The sequence below is a fragment of the Clavelina lepadiformis genome, chromosome 1 (assembly GCF_947623445.1).
Source record: "Clavelina lepadiformis chromosome 1, kaClaLepa1.1, whole genome shotgun sequence".
Lineage (NCBI taxonomy): Eukaryota > Metazoa > Chordata > Ascidiacea > Aplousobranchia > Clavelinidae > Clavelina > Clavelina lepadiformis.
The window spans coordinates 26259023-26284182 of NC_135240.1; the positions used below are offsets into that span (position 1 = coordinate 26259023).

The window sequence follows — 25160 nt, forward strand, 5'->3', positions numbered from 1 at the left end:
ACACTGTTGAAGCAAAGAATGCTTATAAACTACAGTATAAAGTTAATTATATCTTAATTCGTTTAATAATACCTTAGCAAACTTCTACGTATATAGTTAATTAAAATACAATTTTTTCTACACCGAAGTCCACATTGGTATTTCCGTGACTTTTCATGAACTGTCATGAACTTTTCATGAACATGAACAATCAAACTTTTCGAGTTTGTTTGCTTAAGGCTAAATTCGATTGGCGCAAGCGAAATAGTTTTTTCAGACAGCAACGAAGAAAAAATTAAACAACGATGTTATTATTTGATGAAAACCACGATTCATATGTTTAAGCAACACCATAAGAGTGAAAGAAGTTATTTACACGAGAGAAAACGTATTGCTTTTTTTAACTACAGTAAGCCATTGTGTAGTATCTCACTGTGCTTGTTGCAAACGTCTTATAGGACTTTAATATCTTTTTTGACTGTGAGTGAAAATGCATACGTGTGGTATTATACCCATTAAGCGTCATGCGCGTAATCATACTTCATACGTTATAGGCATTAGGCGCTCAATGAAGATATTTATAAACCCGAGTCCAATTACAATGCAGCAAAATGTTTAATTCAGAACTCTGCAGACACCGCTGTGGTCAACAACGTTTAGTGCAAAACTGAAAACGCGCTTAAAGAGAATGATGATATTGACCTGTAGGTGACAGTTCTAGCATGCATGACCCATAAATCCACTACAGAAAAGATATTCCTTGCAAGCTTCTGTCGACTAATGTCTGAAAAGTTTGCTGTGTACGAAAAGCGATTGTGTTGAATATCAACGAAAATCGACTTTTTATCTTAGTATTGCAACATTACATTTTGATGCTGGCGATTCATTGCATACGCCAACTGGCGGAACTTAAAAACACTATAATTGTTTGACTCGAATAAAACTCCACCAGCGAATGGGTTGTAGTCTATGACATGCGTAGAAAAATGCAATGGTAGACCGAAAGAATACTGTTTTTGGTTTGTGTATAGCCTATGCTGGGTTGAATTCCTGCAAACGCAATGCCCATTATCCATATGCATTTGTTGGCCTCCATCGGAATTATCTCCACATATGTAGTTTCTTATTAAACTGTTTCCATTGGATTCCTTACAAATGCTCTCTTATATTTTCCCGCCTTAAAAAGAATTTCATGATGCTTTTCTTAAGAATAAAACTGTTGCTTTCTGCGTTGATCGTATTTAATTTGATCGTTGGGACTGTTATTGGGAAACAATGGACAAAAGGGGTTAGAAAATTTGCGACAACGTTAGGGTCAAGGTTGCACGACTCTTGCTAACAACCTACAACGAGCACAGTCAGCCGGCCAAATAAAACGTTCCATCAATAGGAAAAGCAAGTTTATTACAGTTAAACACATGACAAGTGAATCCAGATAAACACAAGAAAAACACAAACGATACCTCAAAGCACCAATTGCTGCAGGAAACCACTTCCCGATCTCCACAAGAAACTTGAAACGAGTAACTCACAGGCAAAAACAAATCTTTTGGTTTATAGAAAGTGAGCTGTTGGTTATAGTAACAGCATAGCAATTATGAAGTGTGTAACAGGAAAAACCGAAATTTATACTAAGAAATTCAAGTTGCGGTTATGTCGTTCATGTAATTCGTGAAGGCTTTGAGTGATTCTTCTTCGAATCTATCCTCTCCAGTTCTCCATTGCGTTCAAGTTCCTGGTCCGAGATTTGTTGATCAAAAGTCGGATTTCGAAGGACATCATTGTTTACAGTTGCTTCATTTTCACCAGATTGTTTGAAAAAATGATCGTAAATCTGCATGACACAGTATAGCGGTTTCATAATAATATTAAAAGTAGTTTGAAGGCAAAGCGGTTTTATTAAGGATACCTGAAACGCAGCGCAGAAGAGACATGCTTCAAAAATTTCGTAAACAAAATACACGAGGGGATATGAGTACATTTCCAATATCAAGCAAGTGCAACTGCATAACACAAAGCTTATTAAGCTGATAAGCGTTTTGAATCGTTAACAAAATTTATATATGTAGGGTATACATACGTGTAGCTATATACACAAACTGTTATTATAGTCTAATCAGTTTCAAAACCATTTTACCAATTTACTGCTTTTTACAAATTAAACAGATATTGTTTTGAAATATTTACCAAACTGGATTTTACAGCAATTGTAAGAATTTTATAAAATGGTGCGTACAGTAAGTTTAAGTCTGGTGTGTGCATGATACTTCCGTCAAACAATACCACGCTTTACAGTAACGATTATAGAACTTAACTTTACCCGTAGTTAAGTTGGGTTATTGTTGTACATAGCTGTGAATTTTGGGTGCCGGTTTCAATTGCTATTGTTCTTCGCTGATTTTCATCGATCTTGCTTCCCTTGAAAACTAAACTTACAAGCGTAGCAGCCAAGTACCCCAACAAATAGCCTGCATATGTGGTAATAAAGTGTCTAATCTAATCCAACACCGTTCAAAATTAACTGAAGATACACCAAGACAATGCTTAATTGCCTATGCAACGCGCAAGTTAACAAAAACGCATTTAAAAAAAAAAAAGATCAAAATATTATGAAAGCAAAGATTTGGTTAAGCCCCACTGGTATAATTTTATAGTGACGTCCTTATTATTTTACCGAGCAGTGGTAGAATGAAACCTATGACCCAGTATATTTTCGGTATGTGGAAGGCCGACGGGTAAAGAATGATTCCGACCGTTGCTGCAGCCACAACAACAAATATCCCGACAACAGCGCCAACCTGCGTATGAACAAAATTGCTTTTAATAGATACTGTTTAACGACAAAGCGACTTGATTTTAAGTTTGGAAACTATTAGAAGTAATTCTTCAAAATCTTAAACGCTAAGTTAATAGAAAGTTTTTAAACTGTTGTTTAGCTTAAAATTCGCTTTTGACTTCTTGCCTTTGCCAGTGATTCAGCCAAATCTGGTTTACAATAGTTGAAGGCCATTCCAACCGCTACCGGCGCTATGAAAGCAGCCAGAAGTATACCTCAAGAATAAATACTAATTATTACAATAACTTTAATAATAGTTTTTTACAGATATGAAACTTTAACACAAGAAGTTCCTTTGCCAAGTGACTTATTTAAAGCAATAAAGTGGATTAACGACTCACAGATATTAGCGTAGGGAATTGCAACGCTTTCGATCAAGAAAAATCTTCCGTAAACGAAGAGGCAGAAGGGCATCATGGCAAACGCAAATATTGTCGACATTGCTGTCATTGCTATGCTGTAGAATATTTTATGGAATAAACTACAAAGTAACACAAATCGGTAACAAAAACCAATGCATAAGTGCTTGGTGTTATAATATAACTGTATTTGACAAAGCAAATTCCATAATAAAAAGAAACCAGCAACAGAGTTAAAAGTAAGTGAAATAATCAATAACTTTCAGAATAAAAGTGATTGGTAAGATTTACAAGCACTGAGAATATTTCACTACTGACCTCAAATCTAGGTCCCCATTACTCCAATAAGTTATTAAATTCGAAGCATTACCACCGGGGAGACATCCCATGATCAGCACTGCCAGAGCTTTGGCCCGACTGAGATTGGCCAAACTACCAATGGCGAATGCACACAGAGGCATTATCCCAAACTGACAGAAAAACCCTAAAAGTATATTGACCTTCACTTGACTAATTTTGAAAAAGTGACAGCTAAATAGGTAGGCTAAATAGTGATAGGTTAAGATCAGCTTTTTCTAATTCCGAAAAAAAAAACAATTGTTACGCACCTATCAGGATACTCCAGGGACGAATGATCCTTTGCCGTACCTTCTTCACCTGTACCTTGCATCCCATCGCAAACATCACAATCGATATGCAAGTCACCAAAGTTATGCTGAGTATCTTACTGTGAGAAAAGTCTGTTATGAGTTTCATTTCACAACCAGGTAGTTATTAGTATTTGACAGCCTAACTAAGTTAAGTACAGTAGACTACAGTATATTTCGACGATATCATTTCGAGTAGGTTTGTGTAAAGTATAGACTTCTAATTTGTATTCCGCTGTGTTTATTCACAGTCAAGTTCGAAATGTTTACGTATATGCCGACTGTACTGACTGCTTAATGGGTTCGCTAACATCTACTCCATTTTACATTTGGAACAGTACCCGGCGATTACTTATATAGTCTATACAGCAAATCCTACAATTGTAAGAAATGAGTCGATACCCACCACATCAGTTATTAAACTCTTACCTGTACTGGGAACGCGTTTGTTGGTGACAACTTGGCAAATGAACAATTTCAGTTGTGTTGGCGTACTGGGCGCAAAATTTTTCCATGTCTGTGTAATCGAAATATGTTTAAATATCTAACTGCTCAAAATGCTAAGATATGTATGTGACTAGGCCTACATGGTACTGAATAAATACCGATGTAAGCTGTGGTATTGGTCGCTTCAGTAGCAGTGACACTTTTGACAGACTCGTTATTTGAGATCCATACTCGTAAGTTGCCGCTACCAAACATTTTTCAACCACAAGCTTTCTAACTCATGAAGTCTATCTTCCCACAAATCACTCAAACCTAATACACTACAAGGTAGTCAGGCTTTCTTAATCAGTAAACACTTCTACACCTTTTGAAAAGAACAACGCTTTTCAGCAATAGTTGGTGATCCAGAGTACGTTCTGCAGAAAACTCAGCGTTGTACCTACCATACGCTTTTCTACTTGAGGCAATTCGCTTTTCAAAAATGAAAGAATTCGGTCGAAGGGCAACTGGCTACAACACACAAAATAAGCCCCAGGAACATCTGTAAGGCCAGTTAACAAACCGCATTGCGTTATATGCACTGGCCCCTGGTGTTGTTTTGATTAATTGTGTTAACAGGCTTCAAATCTTCTAACAATAAATTCAGTTAAATAGTCGCATGGAGTCAGGTTCAAGTTTCTTTATTTAATGTTGAAGAAATTATCACAGGTTGTTTGTTCCTGAAACTTTGATTTATCTAATGATTTCATAAGTTTTTGTGATGATGATTAATAGTCGTAAAAGTTTGTAGGCCTAAAAAATAACGATGCGGACTATAATAAATAAGTGAGCAGTGGAATCTCATTCGAAATATCTCTGAAGGAGAATTCATTTTATAATTCCTAAATCCAAATTTTTTATTAGATTCAATCATCGACCTTTTGTAGAAAATCGTATAGTTTTAGGTTAAATAATAATACAGGTTTCGGCAATATGAAAAGTTAATTTTCTGTTTCATGCTTCAGTGACTTTTCGCGGTGGCCCGAGTGGTAAAAATTTACATAGAAATGCGGTGTCTGTCGCCTCCATAATAGAATCGGGTGGTCTTTTAGCTTTAACTTAAGCACAACTGACTACTGAGCGTTGCTGAAGTCGTACACGCACAGTAATGGACTAAGGAGGCACATTTTATTGGCAAAGAAAATAATTCGCTTATGAAGACGGATTGAAAAGGAGAAGCAAATTCCAGAGAGTCCTTGCTCGTGGAATCCTTTTCAAGATGACAGCATCCCGGATGCCAAGCTTAAACGCTCTCTCTTCACCGACCTCAACACTTTCAATGCAAGAACGCGAAATAACACAGAATACAGATAACGTCACGTGTCGTCCATGGACAGAACGGATATTTCGTCATCACTTTTAAGGTCGACTTCCTGTTCGGTGACCTTATGGATTCGACGTTGGATGGCCAACGCTTTGATGTATTCTATCTGGTAGTAGTTGTTGTCGCATCTAGTTCAAAGGATGGGTGTGAGTTCAGACACAGCAAAAGCTGAATTTTATTAAGACACAAATAACAGGTCTACAGTTTTAAATGTGGTTTATTAACGATTGGTAACTATTTAAATTAACTGGTCAGGGTAGTCAATTGTAATCACTATGGCAGTAATTTAAGCGAGGGGAGTTTGATGGAAAAGTTTTAATCAAACCTACACTTTAGTAACTTCTTCCGCTTTTCTGGTCAGTGCCTTTTGTAGGTTTGCCATTAATGCCATGACCTTCACAGCCCTTGCTTTCAGCGCAGGCCCGTGGGCGAGTAGGAGGGCTCGACACCACAGAAGATAGAAGTGCAGGTGAGGAGATTTTTCTAACTTCGATGCGATGAAAGTCAACAATTTCTCGACGTACACATCGGGTAGGTTTCGACTTATGACTTCAACTGACAACAATAAGAGAGTTTGAAAGCAGAAATTAAAGAACCAAAGTGTTTGCTTCACACAAATTTGTTAAGTCGCTTTATTGTTTCTGCTAGGACATTCGAGCCGCTACAAATATTGTGATAACAATGGGTTTATTGGAACTAGAATTTGATGTAACAATCTGCTGAGATGGACATCCTTTTAGTCTAGAAAAACTTTACCACGGTATCCACAGAAATACAAATGCGAAAGTGAATATTAAAAGCAAGACAAAACTTACTGTTGTTTACTGGAACTTGCTCGAACACTTCGTTTATCAAAGACGTCTGGTTTAATCGAAAACTCATCATAATAGATTTACTGTATTCTTTGTTCTACGCAGAAGTAAAACGAGGTATTTACTACGGCAAATGCACAAGATACAGACCAAGTTTTGCAATTTATTATAACTATAAAATAACTAAAATCGCATAAAGCACGGGCTCCTCTTGCAGTTGAAGACCTGATATATAGAATAGAACCAAAACCTAGGTCCAACATAAATGAGTTGGCGGAGCCTTGAACTACCTCTGCTGTTATAAAACTATTTATGATTTAGGTTGAACCTTTATTTCTTTGCGTATGTTTTCAGGTGTGATGTCGATGTCTAAATCGAAGGGGTCAAAGGTGAAATTAGCGTCCAGCGAGTAAATGAGCAAACCCTCAGTGGTCACCGCCGCCCATTCCCTGCCTGGGGTGAAAACGCAGAACCCAAGTTAACCTTATTTAATTGCAACCGACGTAAATTGTTTTTAACCACTTCAAGACAACATGATCTCACAAAAACACGATTTCATTTATGATTTCGTAACACGTCTAGTTCGTAATTCTCCAAATGTTTTAAGTCTGAGAATCATGTCGCTAATAGCGCGACTAAAATTATTTCATTTCAATCACAAGTTATCAAGACGTCGAAGGCTTGTTGTTGTATTCATAGACATCTCACCTGTTGGGGAGAACCTGACACATGAGACCCTTATTTCGGGTTTGTAAAATCGGGATGACATATCGCCGCTTCTAACCCCCGGGAGCTTGATAGCAGTTCCTTCTTCTCCTTCGCCCATTTCGATCATAGCGGATGGTCCAAACTCCGTCATCTTCCGTTTATCCAGGAATTCCTTGATGAAATTGGATCAGGTTTAAACAGACATTTTGAGCAAAGTTAAGCAGGTTGATAATTTACCAATCAGTGATTAATTACTTAACTAAAGGTTGCCAACATTTTGGTCAAATAAACTGTTAACTTGATAAATGACTGATTAATCAGTTGGTATCCACATGTAAATGTCACTAGTTACAAGTTAATGCCACTGGTTATATACAGCAAATAATAATAACCGACTCTCAAAGTAAAGCAGATTTTACATCAGAAATCAGTAAATTGGGCAAAGTCTGGATAGTTGCAGAATGTTCTGATACTGACCTCCACAGCGTCAAATGATAAATTTCTAGTGACTTCAAATTTCTTCATGAGCAAGCCCTCCCGCACGTGATAGACGCAAACGTTCTTCGTCTGGCCACCTGCGCCAAATAAGAATCATTGTTTGAAAAAACATACCGTTGTCTAGCATTCTTGTTGGAATACGTTGTTATTAAAAAAAAACAATCGGTGGCGTTACGTAATCATCGAACCACATAAGAGATGGGAGATCGACAATAAAAACTTGTCAATAGTTTTAAATTTTTTGGATAATTTTGAGGGTTTGGCGATAGTTTTGAATAAAATTGAACGATTTGCCAAAAAAATTCGTTAGGAGCCTTCTTGCAGATTTGAAATCATTCCGGCGTGGCTTGTTGGAAAATTTCGCTAGACCGGTTGCTTGCTTACTCTTAGAAATAAGCTCAATTTCTTCCGCTAGCGAGCAAGCACGATTGCAGCGGTTTATACGTTGGGGAGGAACTCGTTTGGCGCTTTGTGCCCGTTTACGTTTGTTCTCTTACATTATTAAGTTTCGTGCTTTCTTTGTCCGTTCCACTGAGCCTTCTATTGCCACCGGACATAGCGTACAACGATGTGTCGTGTTCATACTTAAGCAAGGCAACACTTGCCAGTAACTACGTGGAAATGTTTTTTACAACAAAATACATAATTCCTGTGTTAAAAAAAAATCGTACCGGTACTACTAGAGATGAATAGGCCAGGCTTCATTTGTGCTGGAGGGATAAATGCATATTAATGGCAACATTGAGTGAACCAAGAAAATTTTAGGCACATGCCTCGGACGTGCAAAAACGCAAAAAGCAGGTATCATTGCATTTGCACTCTATTTCTATTGAGTCGAATACAATCTGTTAGGAAGGCCAAACAAAGCAGCATGTTGCTAATGAACTAGCGCAAACAACGAGTTTGAGTGGTAACAAGATTTGAGATAAACTTAGTCATAACTGTTGATGCGTTGCGTTAGGTTTGTGGCTGGCAATATGAACATAAAATAAAACATAGGGCTGCATAGCAATGGAGCCGGCCTTTTAACATTTTTTAAATGACTCCTTAAAATGCTTGCACTGTTTCTTACTAAGTTCTTTAAAACACCGCAACCAATGATGCCAACACAAATTGCTCAAAATAACAGGCTTTATGGTATGGTATTTATGAAATGGTTATTCAACCAGCTGAAGCAGTCGTACCCGCAATAATCGATTCGCCGTCTGCAGTGTAGCAGAGAGTTTGAAAAGATTTTCCGAACGAACTCGTCTTGGCCGAGACACGGTCAAGCTCACCACGACCCCCGCCAATGTCATGCCTTGAAATAAATTCGAACAAAACAAGTGTTCAGATGTGATTATTAAAAGCGATTTCAAATGAAGTTTTGAAAAAGCTGTATGAAGCATTGTGAAGTGGGTAAATAGCAATTCTAAAATTACCAAGGAGCATTGTTAATTAACAAGCAATGAAATAAATTAAAGTCGTGGAAACCTGCAGTCGATAGAACCAGTTTGTGTCATTGTCTGAACATTCCAGAATGTTATTTCAGCATTTAACGTTGAAACAGCGAGTTCGCCACCGTCAGGTCGAAAAGATACAGACATTACTGGATAAAAGACGAAGATGCTGACGAATGATTAACTCTTTGAGAAATCTTTTAAATTATTGCAATTACTAAATTAAATTACTAAACAGATGACTAGACAATTATATTGGTTAAAAAACGAAAAACAATTTTAAAAACTTTTCACTCCTTTACGAAAAGGTAAAAGTAAAATGGAAACTATAAAATTAAATGCGATTAACGAGAAGATACCATCATGGCCGACGTCAACAGACTCCCTTGCTCCTTTCTCTTCACCAATCTTCCAGAGAGTAACAGTCTGATCCCACGATCCGCTCGCAAGGAGGGAAGATGTTGATGAAAATGATAAACTCACTACCGGAGCTTCATGGCCTGTGGTTAGAAATGTTGGAATAATTGTAAAGGGACCAGACGCTCATGGATGTATCTGGAAAAGACGCTGTGCACATACACACTCGCAAAACCAGTAGCTCTAAACCTGATAGAATTTAAAGACGAAAAGCCATTAACAATTTTCAAAAGTTCTTCCACAAAGGAAGCTTCTTAGAATTTAAGAGCCGTTTAGCAATCGAAATCACAGTTATCACTAAAAACGTGGATTCGTTTTGAAAATAAAACATTTCTCTTAGCAAGCATGACTTTCAACTTTGTACCTGTGAGCAAATCCAACAGACGTCCTGTTCTCACTGACCACACAAAGACCTCAAATGTGTCCTTCGAACCAGCGCTTACTAATTCGCCACTGCTGTCCACAGCCAGGGAAGCAAATTGAGTTGGCCTTGGTGACGTAAACGTTCGAAAATTTCGATACCTAAAGGTATGAGATGGATATCATTGTAACAGAATACGTTGAATACAATATTAACAAAGTCATAGACACATTTCAAGCAAAGTATCTTGCAAACCTCATTTTGTGTGAAAAGATTAAGTATTTCTACAAAACACATAAAAGTAAATACAAACTGGACATTACCTGTGCAGGTCGAATGCACGAACAGTTCCATCCAATGACGCTGACATTATTACTTGACCACTTGATGTGAACTGGACGCCAGTGACACCAGCACTGTGCTCGGAAAACGTAACAAAACAAAAGCTGCTACTTGTGTCCCAGACTTTAATCTGCAGAAGACAACTAAGCACATTTACTTTAAAATAAATTGTAAAAAAAACAACTAAAAACCAAAAAGGATCAAAACATTTTAAGTTTCGCAAACCAAACAAAAAGTAAAAGAAATAGAGGACTAGCATGAAAAATGAATACAAGAGCCAAAACATCATGAAGCATTTTAGTAATTCTCTTGTATTCATTCTACAAACTAATCACGGTTCCCAGCATTTTGCATTCAAAGAGAAGGCTATTCTAGCAAAAAGACAAAACATAGTTCAAAACAATCAAAAGCAAAAGAAACCTACAATAAGTTTCCAAAGTTTTGTCGTAAAAACTTATTCGCTTAATAATAACATGCTCGGCCCAAGAATTAAAATTAACCTTTCCATCTTCACCCCCAGTGACAATATATCTGCCATCGGGTGAGTAATCAAGGCAAAGCATGTTGCTGAAATGTCCTTGCTGTTTCATGATGTACGATTCACTCTGCCAATCCCAGACCAATAATTGTCCAAGCGTCGACGACGCAAGTGCCAACCAATCACCAGTGAAGTTAAACGAAGCCGAAGTTATCTGATGATCTGATATGCTGTGAATAAGCAGTATATTATTTGTCTGCAAATTACCTGCCCATGCACATGTAACTATCACATTGGGACCTTCAAACACCCAGTGCCCCAACATTTATGGTATTCACAAAGTTCATTGTTATAAAAGTCAGTCACAGAGTAATCGCTTGAAAACATGATGACGGTTGCATACTCTGGTTACACTGAGTGTGGAAAGAGTAAAATAAATGACATTTCTGCATCAATTTCTGACGGTTGAGCAGCCAGTATTGTATTGGTTTGCAAGTATCACGATTCACGGCAACAACTTACCTGAGCGAGTGAATTAAATTAAAATCCGGCAGCTCATGAATATGAAAGGAGCCAGATGCAAAGCCGGTAACTAGAATGTGAGTGTCCTTGTGGAAGGAAGTGCTGGTGACGTTGTTGAAGTTTCCCTCCTTGTTAAAAAAATATCTGAGACAAAAAAATTCAACTTAAATACACAATTTGTTTGAGTCTATGGTAGACTTTGGACGCAGGCCGCATATACTTTGCCAGGCGATGGTATAAAATCTTCTCTTTTCCTTCAACATCCATATTTTGGGACTCTGTATGCGTACTCCGTGTTTCAGGAGCTTCATCCTTATTCTCGATTTCATCCACGGACGCAGAATATGGTAAGACCCTGGTGATGATATGTCATAACATAACATAGCATTCCAAAATTATGTCACTACTTGCATCAACATTGAATTAAACCACTTTTAGCAGCTGACTGCTTAATGAAATTTCAAGCAAAGGAAACAGATAAATAAAAGTTTTTTTTTTGTCAATAGAAGAAAATTTTTCAGGTGAATTCGCACAAAACTGAGCTTACTCCTCTTCATTGGCTGGATGAAGATTTTCAAGATCAGTGTCACATTCCCAGACATTCAACGCTCCATCTCTGCTTACCGTGTACAAGTCCAAGGATTCTTTCTCAAAATAACAACCTGCATCATACAGAATGGTTGCCATAAACCTCCCACAAATTCCAATAATTTACAGAGCTGTTCAATGATAGATCGCCAGAATTTGATCGATTAAAACAGAACATTTTCTTTTGCAACGTTTTTCATGGATCATGTCAAACTGTAATTCACCGCAGGTCATTTTCTTACTGTGTAAGAATATGAATCACTTTACGTACCAACGATTTCATCCTTGTGCCCACCCAGGGAATAAACAATGAGGTTGTCACACTTGATGGCAGCATAGACGCGGGTGTTCATGTCTTTTCCACCAACTGCAAATGCTCTATCGATAACATAGAGTTAGAGAAACATATTTAATGAAGTGACAACCGGTACAACACACACTAAAGCATGATACAAAGAAGTGTTGTCAAACAGTAGAGTCGAATAATTTCTTTTATCATTTTGGCCGTTATCATTTGGATTAGCTACATAGCATTACCTGCTATCAGTAGTCCAGTCAATAGATGTGGTTTCACCATAAGCACCATAGAATGTGCGATATAGCTGAAATGGGTTGATTACTCTTGACTTTCCCGGAGCATGGTAAACTAAAACTAAATTGTCTTTCGTCACAGCAAACTTCTTTCCATCTGGACTATATCTAAAGAAGTAAAAAGTTTCTTTAAAACCTGGCACAGTTACATGACACTGAAGCCGATTTTGCCATTGAATTGTTATTAGTGGAAGAAACCGAACGTTAAATGGACCCTTTATAGTACTTTAATTTGGACAAAAAATTAGACTGAGCAAACCTCCTTTGTATGTTACCAAATCCCATTGTAATGTTATGATATGTACACGAAGTAACAAATGACAGACGTTTAAAAAAAATATTATACATCACACTAATAAATGTGATTAATTAACAGTCTGTTATGACATGAGTGAAAAATTCGGAGACAGCAAGCACTGCTCAAACATAGCGCCTTGACAAAACAAGTAAAGTTAACCGAAATTTCAAGTTAATGAGCTTGAAGTTGTAGTGGCCTGGGAGCCACTTTCAATACCAATATATCATTCGTGGGAAAGTATTCGCCAGTTATTTATTGAAGTATTGTTTAGTGATAAAACTGCAACTGTCGTTTAATATTTGGAAACTTTCTCTAAATAACGTTATGTGAAAGCGCCGTTTAGTACGTTACCAGGTGATTTCATAACATCCGAGTTTTAACTGAAAATAATCCCCATTGCCCAACGCTTATTTTATCGTTTGCGATTTCTGACATATTTGTGTATATTGTGTTGAATACTTCCGCTCACATCGCTCCGCTTTATAAACTCGAACTGATACGCGAGTAACCGCGCAGACAGAGATATAGAATCGTACGAACGTATTACGTTAGTCGTGTTAATTGTAATTCGTTAGACTTGTTTTAAATGGTGAATGCTAAGTTTGTGATTGTGTCATATTCGGAACCTGTACAGTTCCTACAATAAAGGACCGTTTCTGATAAACTGTATCTGTAATAACGTAAGAGCTTTCGGCTAGTAAAACGTTAGGTTAGAGAATTCTAACCGCACGCAACCACGGAGTCAGATCATTAATTCGGCAGGTAAATTAAGTCCGAATATCATAAGTTAAGACTGACAAACAGTGCAGCAACCTCTGCAAAGTAAGTGTTAAGTAGTTGTTCAACAATAAAAAAGTGTTTAAAAAGTTCAACTAAGTTAAGTGTACGTTGATTCCCACATTTTCAGTTCACTAATGCTGAGTGAACAAGCTTCTACTGTATTGTCAAACATTCGAGAAAACTTGAAAGAGAATTTAAAGCCAGCCTTACTTTATGCACTGAATTGGTTTTCGAAAATGATGAGTGTGTAAAATGGATTTGCTGAGTAAACTCACCAGTGAAGCTTCACCCTCTGCGAAAATATGTCAAAAATAAGAAGTTTGTCAAAGATTACATAACATTGTGCAATTATATAACCATCGATGCCATTACACGTCTTTAAATCTATGTGAAATCTTACGCTGCCATTGACACTAAAAAATAGCTTACCTTCGTCAATGAGAATTGCTGTACAGCCATCTGGTGCAATGGCCAAACAAGCAATATTGCATTGAGTTGTAAATGGCAGTGTTTCGGCATTATTGCTGCAAAAAAAGTACATACGGTAGCTATCCTTGAGAAACAAAATCATAGGACAACAAAAGGGAACTCAAATTCATCAATTATAAAAACTCTCAGCCTCTAAGTTGGCTCCACTGTGTGAAAGTGAATTTTTTGTCTGTTTCTTACGTATAGCCAGCTCGAAGTGGTTGAGCTGGACAAGTGAAACAAACTTAAAATCTTTAATATGAGACATCTTTTAGTGGACCAAGCCTAAGGAAACTAATGCTGACAAAACTTTTCAAGAAAAAGTTATCCAACATGCAAACTACACATTTTGGTACCTCTTTAGGTCAAACAGGGTGACCCTGTTGCCCACTGGACTTAAAACAGTATTGCCATCTTTCAAAAACTCTATATTTCCCTTTCGATAAACAGTTCCAAGAAGATTTGAAAACTGCAATTAAACAATATAAAATTTAAAACATTGGCCAGTTTCCCAAGTCATGCAATTCATTGATTGACATATGCTAATATAAAATAACAAAGTGTATAAATAGAAAGATTATAATATAGAGTATACATAATATATATAATCACCAATACAATTAATCATTAGAATAAAAATAAAAAACAACAAAAGTTTACAATGACAATATTAACTTTATTTAACAAATTCTGTGTAAAATGTGGTGCACGACACTCTTTCAAACACATTAATTTGCCGTGTTTATTTGTAATCGACAAGAAACCTCGTGCAATTGTCACACGTTGGACAATAATCATGCCAACACAAGCTTCAGCATAAAATCTGACCTACTAACCTGTTTTATGTGCAAAACTAAAATAAAAATTGACAACATGGACGTTTTCACGCAGCCATGCACATTGATAAATAATTGGGGTCTAGTATACAAGTGCACAACCAGAAGACGTCACAATAGGGTATAGTATACAAAAGTATCCCGTGGTTGTGCACTTGTATACCAGACCCAATAATTGAATCGCTTTACCTTGTATGCGAATTTCATGCTTGCACTTTCTGGTTTTCAACAACTTGGTTCGGTTCTTTTTGTCAACAGCATGCAAGATGATGATGTTTATTAAGTTATCAGCAATATATCATTCTTCCTAATTTAACTTCACCTATCTGATGCTTCGGGTTGGACAGACAAGCGTTCCGTATTCTTTAATCAAAAAACACCCCCTTCAAAAAACGCAAACCAATTACACTAGCCTAGCATATGTTTGGATAGTTAAGCTACGGCATACAAGGTAGGCTAGCATGTACTCAATCCACATGTGCCATTTGGTTTTCCTGGACCTACTCAAGCAGAACGTACAACTGTGACATAAAAATATAAATTGTATAATGTGCAATTTAATTCACGGCATAGCTACACCCAAGGAAAATACTTTTGGTTACTAACTCAGCTTAAATTAAATGAATTCCTTTAAAGCTGTGGTGACAAAATTATTTTTTAATAATACCCCAATTATATTTCCTGCTATCTCTTATCAAACAACTCACCAACAGGTTTAAGCGGCAACTTGGAATTAACGTTTTTTACATATTGTAGAGCCATTTTATCCTTTCTCAAGCCAAAAACAAGTTTACATGGTCTAAATCTAAATTCTAAAACGCGAACTTGAAAATAGCACTCAACACTAAATGCTTTGGCACTGCTGGCCATGGGCGACACGTTTTCTTCAGACGTTTCAACACCGAAAAGAGCGTAAAAAAAAGGCAAAATATTTATTACAAATTTGTCCTTTCTTAATTTTGCATCAAATTACTAATGATAGTTGATGACATAAAAATAACGGTAATTTATTGCAAAAAAAGTATAGCAGCCAGAATTCGTATGCAGCAAAGCAGCCGGTTTCTGGAGTCGCTTTCAGTGTGAATAAAAGGTTGACGATATGTGACTAATAATTGCACTCAGCATATTATTTTTTATTAAATACTGCAGGACTATGGCAGTTGCCCAGTTTCAGAACCTCTCAAAACGCATACAAAGTCACAATAGAGTAAGTCTAGAGTCTAGTCTAGCCATAGTTGCAGCCAGCATCAAGATTGTCAGTGGTCAACTGGGTTTGGAGTATATTCTCCAGGCGCTAAAAAATCTTCACAGGCAGTTGTTAAAAAGCGTCGATGAGGATAATTATTTGGCACAAAGATTAGACTGGAGGTATTGAGCTGCTATTTCATTGTGCAGGGAACCGGCGCCAAAAGTGCTCCAACTTGACAGTCGTCACACGCAATTTTTTAAAAGGGTGGCTGATTAAATCAAAATAAAAATAAGCACGAAACTAAAGTAAGCGCTTTGCAATATTCAACAAGAAACGCTTTAAAAGCTTGAGGAGTATTCTATTGAAGCCAGTTGATCATCCGGATTTTTCAAAACGTCCAACAGGAATAATATTTCACCACATTAGGGAAACCTCCTTTCACTTGGTATCCTTCTTTGTCTTGGTGGCCTGGTCTATGATCTCCTGCAGTTTTTGCAGGTTAGTCGACTTTTCCGAGCAAATGCTCACCGTACGTGACCTGCTGCGCGACTGCTTTGATACTGACGGCAAAGATACGTCGTCGACATCTTCCATGCTTAAATCATTCGAGCGAATGTCTTCGCTTAAAATGTCGCTCCCGTTAGTGATTTCGTCTTTTGACGTCACTTTCGACGTTTTCTCGGCAATCTTGTCAAAACTAAAAAAAAGAAAATTTCTTCTACGACGTCTCAAAAATTTATGAAAAGCCGTAAAATTGATTTTATTTGTGCCAGCATCAACAACAACGAGAAATAGTATTCTTCAAGTGCAACTAAAATGTTACAAAACAATTTCAAATTGCAGAGTCTCCTAACCGCAACAAGAAAAATGACTTATAGAAATACTTAAAAGCAGTCTTTTCACGGGGAATAAAAACGATCCGAGTTCCTGCACATAAAATTAATGCAAATTAAGAACACTCACTGCTTTATTAGACTGAGCAGAGCTGAAGCTTTGAGAACACCGAAATCCAACAACGTCACCAGATGAAGCAGGAGATTACGTCGTAAGTTGTGACGTATAATCAGTGAAGCGTAAAGGTCAATAAAGTGCTGGCAGGAGTTGGACATCTGGCCGTCGGCTATGCATCTACGTCAAAAGGGAAAGTCAGTTTGAACAAAATTGCATACTGCGCACTCACTACGAGAAAAAAATTGCTATCATTCAGATTTTGGGTATTCATAGTTATTGTGTCAATGATTGTACGCCAGCTAATGCTTTGCCTTGTAAAAGTACAGATAGTAATCGTACCCAGGGTGGGATAAGTAGTAGCAACTACTTCAGTCATACAGAAAAAACGAATATTCAGTTTTCTTTTAAATTTCTTACAACACTGCAACACACACTTGCCGGTGTCCCGACATCTTGCGGTAATTGGCATCGGGCCAAGGTTCGAAAGTGTTCTAATTACGTGGAAGCGAAATTACGATGAGCTGGATGATATCCAAAAACGGAACGCTATTGCCTTAGTTTAGACAACAAAACGCTTACGTTATTTCGCATTTTTCGACATAGGTTTTAATGCTAGCCGACAAATTTTTGTTGTGATTTATCGACAAACGCTTCAAACGTTACAGCGGTGTCAATGATTTGAAATATTCACCATTGTTTGAAGCGAGAAACTACAGTTCATATCTACGTATTTTTACAAGTCACTGCCAGCTAGAAACCACAACTCAAATAATGTAACTGGCGTGACAAACAACTCTTCTTTCTGACAACATCCTTTCGCTGCGGAAACAAAACTTAAACTGCTGTTTGACAAAAAAATAAATCTGTCAATATAATATACTCTATAATATAACAATATTATAACATCTTATTGTTATCTGGTTAAAAACAGTATTGAAAGGCTTGGTTAAGGGCATTGGTGATTTTTAACAAAACTAAATCGGCTAAACAAAGCCTTGGATCACAGCAACAAATATCCCAATGCTGTCACCGTTCATATATTATTAGTATCACGGAAAACATGCTTCGATTTTACGTCTGTAGCCTAATTTCTCGACGTTAGCGTTTAAGGGCATTAACAAATCGACAGATGACATCGCGAATTTCTGTGAATTTTAGAACAAAAATTGCAGGTCCTGGTGATTACAAGCTGGAATTAGTTCTGGTGTTTGATAAAAAGCATTCTCCTCTTCTCCAGGAAAATTCACTAAACTGGGAAAGCGGCACTACCTGATTTTTATGGGCAATGGCGCCTAAATCGCATCGCTAGCTACCGATCTATAAGTACAAGTAAATCAATAAAAATATTCGAGCACTTATGTATGGCAGCACCACCCATTACGCTTAGCCTTGCACCTATGCTTCATGATGTATAGGTTCCAAAGTTTCATGATCGGTTTTTCCCCGTCATTGACGTCAGTAAATTCATCAAGCATCTTCTTGATATGGTTCCGGAGCCAATCCGGATCCGTTTCCTCCTCCGAATCGTTATCGAACTCACACGGACGAATCGGAAGACTGCTGTTGCTGTGGAAGTAGAGGCGATGGTGTCCTGGATTTCATTAAAATCCGAACATTGATAAATTATTGATGCAACGTTTCTAAACGATGAGTTTATGAAATAAAGAGAATTATGTGAAAGCAGTCTTGAGGTACAATGAAACCTCGGCAACATATTAATCATCAAATCGTAAAAATCTTAATGTAACAGACAACGCAAATGTCTTTGCGACGCGGCTAGAAGGGAAATGGACATTTAATATCAACAATTCAACATGTTAATCGACATTAAAGCATTCAAAATCATCATTCTTTCACCTGCAGAGTAGTGGGAGGTAGGAGAAGAATCATTCTCCTCCTTCTCCAGGAGTTCATTTAAGTTCAAATTGCGGGCTCCGCGCTCCTTGCGTGGCCGGTACACCAAGGTATCAGTTGCCTGCACACGGCGTACCGGCCCACGGCGACTAAACGCCATGCCAGGTTGGGCGAAAATAAACTATAAAACAAGAATAATTTTCAAAACTTTGTTTGGGAAGTAAATTAAAATGAAGTGATAATAAAGCATTATGTTCTGCACAACTGACAACTGAATACATTGTAAACCGTTTCGTGATAGAATTGAACCATTACCACAATAAAGCGACGTGAAACCAGACAACACTTGTTTTTTGTGATAACTGTCTCAGGACGAGACAATAAAGGTTCTGATTTAGCATCGTTCCTAAGAGTGTGGCTAATGTTTAACAAATCCTTTACGACCTCTGCGCAACGTAGCATGTCGGCGTGTACTGTGTTATAGCTTAAGATTAATGCGCAACAATGTGATTCCGGGAAATCAAAAATACTCCACTTTCCTTGGAAATGTCATTACTTATGCTGTGGCAAAATATTATCTGCCCGTTTTAAAACACCCATACCATACCATACTAACTATACCATACGTAATTGTCGAATTTCGAAGGCTCACGCAGCAAATATGTTCACGCCTGACAGTTTGCCAGTGCATGACACAGTTAACACAAAATAACTGCATGGTCGCTTTCGCAGTTATAGTCGGTGACAGTTGTGTGTGAAACGCAAGGCCCGAGCTCTACTGGGCCCAAGGCATCCTGTTTCGAACATTTGCATGCGCAAGCAAGCTTTTCCAGCGCGGTAAAATAGTAAATACATATAAGTGTTAAATAACTTTCTTATTAAAATATTGTTGTAATGGGTTTGGGCGCTTTACAGGTCAACGTTGAAGCCGTGGTTTTTGAAACAAGGTTTGCTCGTATTAAAAAGTTAATGCTGTCTGAACCGTGTTAACCAAATTTTCAAGTAAAATAAAATAAAACAGTAGTTTGGCACTCTTAAGGTCAACCTTATAGGTGATTTCACAGTACACCTGAAGAAGCAAGCTTATGCTTGAGAAAGCTCGTGTAGAAAAATATAAAGTTACCCTCCAGAGTGCCCGACTATATCCTGATTCGTATTAAAAAGTAAGATTCAGCAATAGCAGTGCCAACACGTTATGCGACCTATATGTGTCGCCATGCATTTGCATATAGATAATTTTAAATTTTGCTGCCAAAAGATTAAGCAAATACCTGAGGGTTGCCACAGAAGGAACCGTCGTAACATTCGTTCACCGAGACTTCGACAGATGAACCTTGTGATTGTGGCGTGTAGGAAAAATTGAAACGAGGGTGACAAGTTTTTAAGTGCTGAAGAGAAATACAGATTACTGCTCTTACTGTAACACCATACTGCCATTTAAACATGAGCAAAACTATAAGATTAAGTTGGTTAGAAGGAAATGAACCGATTTCAACTGTACAAATGATCACGAACGTAAACAATAGAAGTTTGTTAAGCTTTGTGAGAAATTATCAAACTTGCGTAAGTTATGTCAGTATATGACTGTAATATATAAGCAGTGATCATTGAACGCTCATTACTTGTTACAGGCCATTACCTACACAAATTTTGGGAAATGAATATAACGTTTGTCATTGGAAAACGCTGCTATTAACATGCTAACGTGTACCAATTTCGTTTCGAATGAATATAGTTCAAAGCACACAATATCCGCGTAAGTTTGTAACATGCTTAACAGCTTAGCATGCGCAGTGGTAAAGCTATTACATTGAATAGAATTAGACTATACTAAAATATAACACCTAGATACATATTAGTAGAATAATATAATATAGCTCTGGGCAGTACCTTAATGAGACCGTAGAGAGACATACAGTTGAGTTGGCACCACGGACAGTAAAGGTCGTCTCTTGCTTCGGTCTGTTGTTGACTTTCAGTGTTATAAATGAACTGATAGTATACGATTTGTCGCGGGTCGTAAATGGAGTTGGCTTCGAGTTGACCGTTTTCGCTCCTTTCCGTATCGCACGGTGGCCACAGCTTGCGATACTGTATCGAGTCCACCGGAAGCACGGGGCCGTTTTCCGCATTGCAATTTCCGTTTTCTGCGCGGAAAACAACGCTGCGTCAGACAAAATTTTCTACGGGTAGAACTGACGAAACGTTTTTGTACCGAGCTGACAACTATCACGGCAAACTCATCGACAGATAAAGAAATTTTATAACATCGCAAACTATTAACAGCATGAACTATGCATACTGGTGACGGCAATTTTTGTAAAAGTAGTTACGTAAGCAACGGTATTAGAAACTAGCATGACCGGAAAATCTTGCATTTAACAACAGAATGTGATAGCGTCAAGGTTCATAGTAATCGCGTCTAGCACTGTCGAAAACTGTAGACTAGTTTTCGACCAACAAAAGAGCGGCGCCGCGTTTTACCGGACGCTTTCTCTGTGTCATTGCATTTCTGGTTAATTCTTCTTCGAGCTCGTTTTGAATCTGGTTCTTCACCGAAAGATGTCGCTTTATCTTCATCAGGTGGTGGCGCTAGAGGACCTGGTTTATCATCTTCCATCCAACTAACAGCAGGAAAATTATTTCATTTCAAAAAATGAACAAGTTTTAAATTTCAAAGTAAACTGAAGATTTGTCCATTTCAATACGGTACAAACTCAGCCATTTTGAATTTTACCCAGGATGTAGTAACGTCTCTTATGACACATATAACACTTACAGCAACTTAAACTTAAGAATAGGGCAGTGGTTCATTGTGCTTAGAACTTTAATCTCCCTTCCTCCATCAAGGGCCTCCCAGGTTGCATTTCTTCGACCATCGTTTGACTCAGGGCATTTCCTTTGAGCAAGAAACTCCAGATAAGTTTAGTTCCAAAGCATTCAGTTTACTATACAATATCAAATCTGCCGGCTTACCTGTTCAAAGAGAGCTCATACTCTCCGTCAAGGAGTAGTGATTTCTTCTCGCTGGTAAATACGCTCAGATCCGCATCGTATATTGCAGATTCAAATCTATAGAAAAGTACGCAGGTGGATTAAATGTAATAAAATAGTGTATTTTCTGAAAAATGTTCAACCTTCAACTGATACCTTTGGTTGTTGAACTTTTTAAACTTTCTCGGTGCACGAGTCTCATTTTTACAGCTTCTGCTGTCGTCGCTTTCACATTCCTTGCTTTCTGAGGAGTATATTACAATGACCTTATAAAATGAACCAACAAAAACATTCGAAAATCAAAACTAAAACAGTTACGTACACCAGGTAATTATGATATTTTAGTCTATTCAGTTAATTCTAATCTAAGAATTAATATTGTAACTACACTAAGATTGGGGCAAAATTAACAAGATAAATGTATATACATTTCAATTCTGGCGATCTATTAAAATTGAACCTTGTCTGAAAACTCTTTTACGACGAGAGCCCATTGTTAGATTTCTCAAAGAAATCGCGGCCGGATCATCTTTCAGTTTCTTATTCTTCTGTTCATCGTCCTCATCAACATCCTTGACACAAAACAGAAAACTTTGCTGTTTCAAAATTCATGTATTTTATGGAACTGAATTATGCTTAAGCTAAACTAAAATCCCATTCACCATTTCTTCATCACTCTGCAGGTTATCTGATGATTCATCTTCACTTTCTGATGAGTCATCTTGGGGTTCATACACTCTAAACATGAGGGAGTAATTCTTGATGGATTGTCCGTCTTTTGATTGCTTTATGTCTGTTGTTGAAATGATAATTGGTTCTTCCTCATAGTTATCAGGATTTCTGGGATTCACGGGTACTTCGACGGCACCGACCACTTCCTCTGTGTGTACGATCTCGCAATCTTTCCGTCGACAGCGAAGAGTTTTTTGTATCGAAATTTCTGCATCAACGGTGTTTAGCTGGACGAAATCGTGGCAATATCAACAATATTGTTCAACAACGTAAACAGTTTCTACTTTTAAAAACATTTACCTTTTTCGAGAGGCTATTTGCATAATGCACACCGGGGTCAATATAGAATCCTAAAATAGCAATTTTCAGTTGATCGAAATACCGTGGTGTTGTGAAGCCATACGATGCATTTTTGTGCTCACATACTTTCAACATATCATCAACACGAAATGCCTAACATGTAAAAAATATACAGCAGAAACAAATTTAAAGATGAAATTGATGTACCTCATTAAAGTAACCGTAATAAATGTACAAACATATATATAACTATCAAGTATAAACCAAACATCAGTCATAACAATTTTAACCTATTATAACCAACAATTATATTACTTAATATGCGTTTATAATCTATTAAACAACTTGGAAAAAGATGAGGATATTCTGAAATTAAACTCAGCTTCATATGAAGTAGGAATTTATGATAATCTTTAATCCTTAAACTCAAAACTCATTGTTAAGAGGTTTAAATTACAGACATAAAGCCCAAGTTCAATAAACACCTCTCTCCGTGCATTGGTCCTAGAGCATCTGTTCTTTAAGTAAAACAAACTTCTGTGCAGATATGTGGGTGATATGATATGGCGGGCTCGAAGAAAGCGGTAAATTTGTGTTGGTTTTTCAAATGCACGAAGGAACTCTTCACGATCCTGAAAAAATGCATTATGCATTCATAACAGGATTAGGAAATCCAATATGATATGAACTTCAAAATAAGTGTATGATATCATTAATTACCACATGACAACATATTATGTGTGTATAAAAACTTATATTAACAGAGCAATCATATTTATACACAAAATTAACTTTGCTACTTAAAAATTCAAGGGGCAACATCAAAATAAAGATCAAATAAAGCTACACAAAAGATCTGATAGAGTATACAACTTATGATAAGCCTATATACAATAAAAATGGCGTCACTTCTATGATAGTTTCAAATGTAAACTGTCCATAAAATAGCATAACTTTTGTATGTGTTGCCTTTTTTATATCAAAAAGTAAAACACAAATTGGTACCAATAGGAAAATATTCATGCAAACTGTGACAAACATAATCTAAGTACAACAACATACAAAAGATAAAAAGCTTGTGAAGTATCAGTATTGAATAAAACACGAAAAATAACCAAAATCAAAGTCATTCACAGTTAACACCATGTAATCTACTAACACAAAAAGCTTGCCATGTAATTATACACCAACAGCAATACACATGACATGTTTAAAACTACTGCAATAAAATCCCATTATTTATTACTGTACAATGAAGCCACCAATCCCACTAGCAAATTAAAGTCAGGTAAAACGTTGCACTTACTTCCGACGTTTCGCACGCCAAACTACTAGGCATGCAGCGACGGTTATGCGGCGATAATGCAATAATGAAAGCTTTCTAACGATTATTATCTATTCTTGTAACACATTTTATCCGGCCAACGCTTACTTGTCGAAGATCGAGAACAATTTCTTCCTTTTTGGACTTCTCTGTTTTCTTCGGTCGAGGCATTGTAAAGTTCGTAATGGTTTACACGCAATCACACCTACGTCTAGGCCTACAGGTTTACACCAATACAGGCCTGTCATACAAATTAGCCTATGGTAAAATAAATTCTGAAAATAGCAAGTGAAGTGTGATTACCAGGTGAGTTTGTGTCATAAGTTATTGCATTTCCAGCAAAATTCTAACCATATTTGTAAACTTCCGCCATTTTGTGTGTTTAACCAACTTGCATATATTTCGCGGTATAAGAACTAATAAAAATGTTAGTGAAACAGCTACCTCACGTAAAACTAGCCGTAACTTGTTTCAAGTTTTACACCTAAAGTTGCCCCAACTACTGCCAGAACTTAAACATATGGACGCTAAACAGCCCCAAAGCCAAATTTTTGTCCGTAAACAATTACTTCGATAACGTTACTAACGTAGGAAAAGAAAAGGACCACGTTAAAAAGATTTCTTCCCGCACTTCTCAAAGACAAGCGCCGCCGTGTTTCCTTCAAATTTTTCAGAAATAAAACTAAAACAAAAAATACGGTTCCTTGTTGCAACGTCTTGGATGACAAAGTTGCATGACAGCTTTGACAAAAATAAGTAATGTAAAATCTTACTAATGTTGCAGATACGGCATCTTAATAGGTCGAAACATCGCTCAGCCGATGTATGGTGTTTTTGTGCATCACGTTGGATAATCTTTCGGCAACATAACATTGTCGAAAGTAGCTAACCCAAAGTTAATAGTAAAGACGGTGTTAACTGTGAAAGCAAAGCGAATGTGTTTTGGATTAGTTTTGGGCTAGCCGAATAAGTAGTAAATATTACCGTTTTGGCATTCATTCCAATTAGTCTGCTTACTAACGCTTATTTAACTAGAGAATGGTTCCG

General features: G+C 37.2%; 3 protein-coding genes across 3 annotated transcripts; all 3 read right to left on the minus strand.

Annotated features, from left to right (window-relative positions):
• Positions 1 to 1362: 1362 nt before the first annotated feature.
• Positions 1363 to 4664, minus strand: LOC143468265 (ileal sodium/bile acid cotransporter-like). The gene is made up of 10 exons (XM_076965370.1): positions 4427 to 4664; positions 4251 to 4338; positions 3783 to 3901; positions 3493 to 3658; positions 3157 to 3272; positions 2942 to 3030; positions 2654 to 2777; positions 2300 to 2447; positions 1889 to 1982; positions 1363 to 1813 (listed from the first exon to the last, which is right to left on the minus strand). Exons 1-10 carry the CDS (start codon positions 4521 to 4523, stop codon positions 1640 to 1642), a joined length of 1215 nt encoding a protein of 404 aa, XP_076821485.1. The 5' UTR covers positions 4524 to 4664; the 3' UTR covers positions 1363 to 1639.
• A 752-nt stretch (positions 4665 to 5416) lies between these two features.
• On the minus strand, positions 5417 to 15189 carry LOC143467769 (periodic tryptophan protein 2 homolog). The gene is made up of 21 exons (XM_076965065.1): positions 14959 to 15189; positions 14290 to 14402; positions 13895 to 13989; positions 13676 to 13757; positions 12334 to 12495; positions 12068 to 12174; positions 11756 to 11870; positions 11429 to 11563; positions 11209 to 11352; positions 10709 to 10916; positions 10190 to 10338; positions 9870 to 10027; positions 9448 to 9588; positions 9123 to 9237; positions 8834 to 8949; positions 7629 to 7726; positions 7152 to 7323; positions 6772 to 6896; positions 6447 to 6540; positions 5961 to 6186; positions 5417 to 5759 (listed from the first exon to the last, which is right to left on the minus strand). Exons 1-21 carry the CDS (start codon positions 14974 to 14976, stop codon positions 5624 to 5626), a joined length of 2709 nt encoding a protein of 902 aa, XP_076821180.1. The 5' UTR covers positions 14977 to 15189; the 3' UTR covers positions 5417 to 5623.
• A 488-nt stretch (positions 15190 to 15677) lies between these two features.
• LOC143467870 (polycomb protein suz12-A-like) lies at positions 15678 to 24405 on the minus strand. Its single transcript, XM_076965072.1, has 15 exons — positions 24222 to 24405; positions 23275 to 23421; positions 22790 to 22942; positions 22420 to 22716; positions 22218 to 22329; positions 21914 to 22001; positions 21740 to 21835; positions 21543 to 21662; positions 21248 to 21387; positions 20654 to 20910; positions 20035 to 20151; positions 18767 to 18944; positions 18305 to 18500; positions 16922 to 17086; positions 15678 to 16655 (listed from the first exon to the last, which is right to left on the minus strand). The coding sequence occupies exons 1-15, from the start codon at positions 24282 to 24284 to the stop codon at positions 16397 to 16399; spliced, it is 2388 nt and encodes a 795-aa protein (XP_076821187.1). The 5' UTR covers positions 24285 to 24405; the 3' UTR covers positions 15678 to 16396.
• Between the last annotated feature and the right edge of the window lie 755 nt (positions 24406 to 25160).

Coding starts and splice junctions, on each gene's coding strand:
- LOC143468265 (XM_076965370.1), bottom strand. CDS start 4,523: ATGTTTGGTAGCGGCAACTTACGAGTATGGATCTCAAATAACGAGTCT. Junction 4,339..4,426: donor CAATACCACAGCTTACATCG/GTATTTATTCAG, acceptor TCGATTACACAG/ACATGGAAAAATTTTGCGCC. Junction 3,902..4,250: donor CAAACGCGTTCCCAGTACAG/GTAAGAGTTTAA, acceptor CTTTTCTCACAG/TAAGATACTCAGCATAACTT.
- LOC143467769 (XM_076965065.1), bottom strand. Junction 11,564..11,755: donor CATCCAGCCAATGAAGAGGA/GTAAGCTCAGTT, acceptor TATCATCACCAG/GGTCTTACCATATTCTGCGT. Junction 6,541..6,771: donor ACATACGCAAAGAAATAAAG/GTTCAACCTAAA, acceptor ACTTCTGCGTAG/AACAAAGAATACAGTAAATC.
- LOC143467870 (XM_076965072.1), bottom strand. CDS start 24,284: ATGCCTCGACCGAAGAAAACAGAGAAGTCCAAAAAGGAAGAAATTGTT. Junction 23,422..24,221: donor TTGTTCTCGATCTTCGACAA/GTAAGCGTTGGC, acceptor GCATTTTTTCAG/GATCGTGAAGAGTTCCTTCG. Junction 22,717..22,789: donor CAAATAGCCTCTCGAAAAAG/GTAAATGTTTTT, acceptor GATTTCGTCCAG/CTAAACACCGTTGATGCAGA.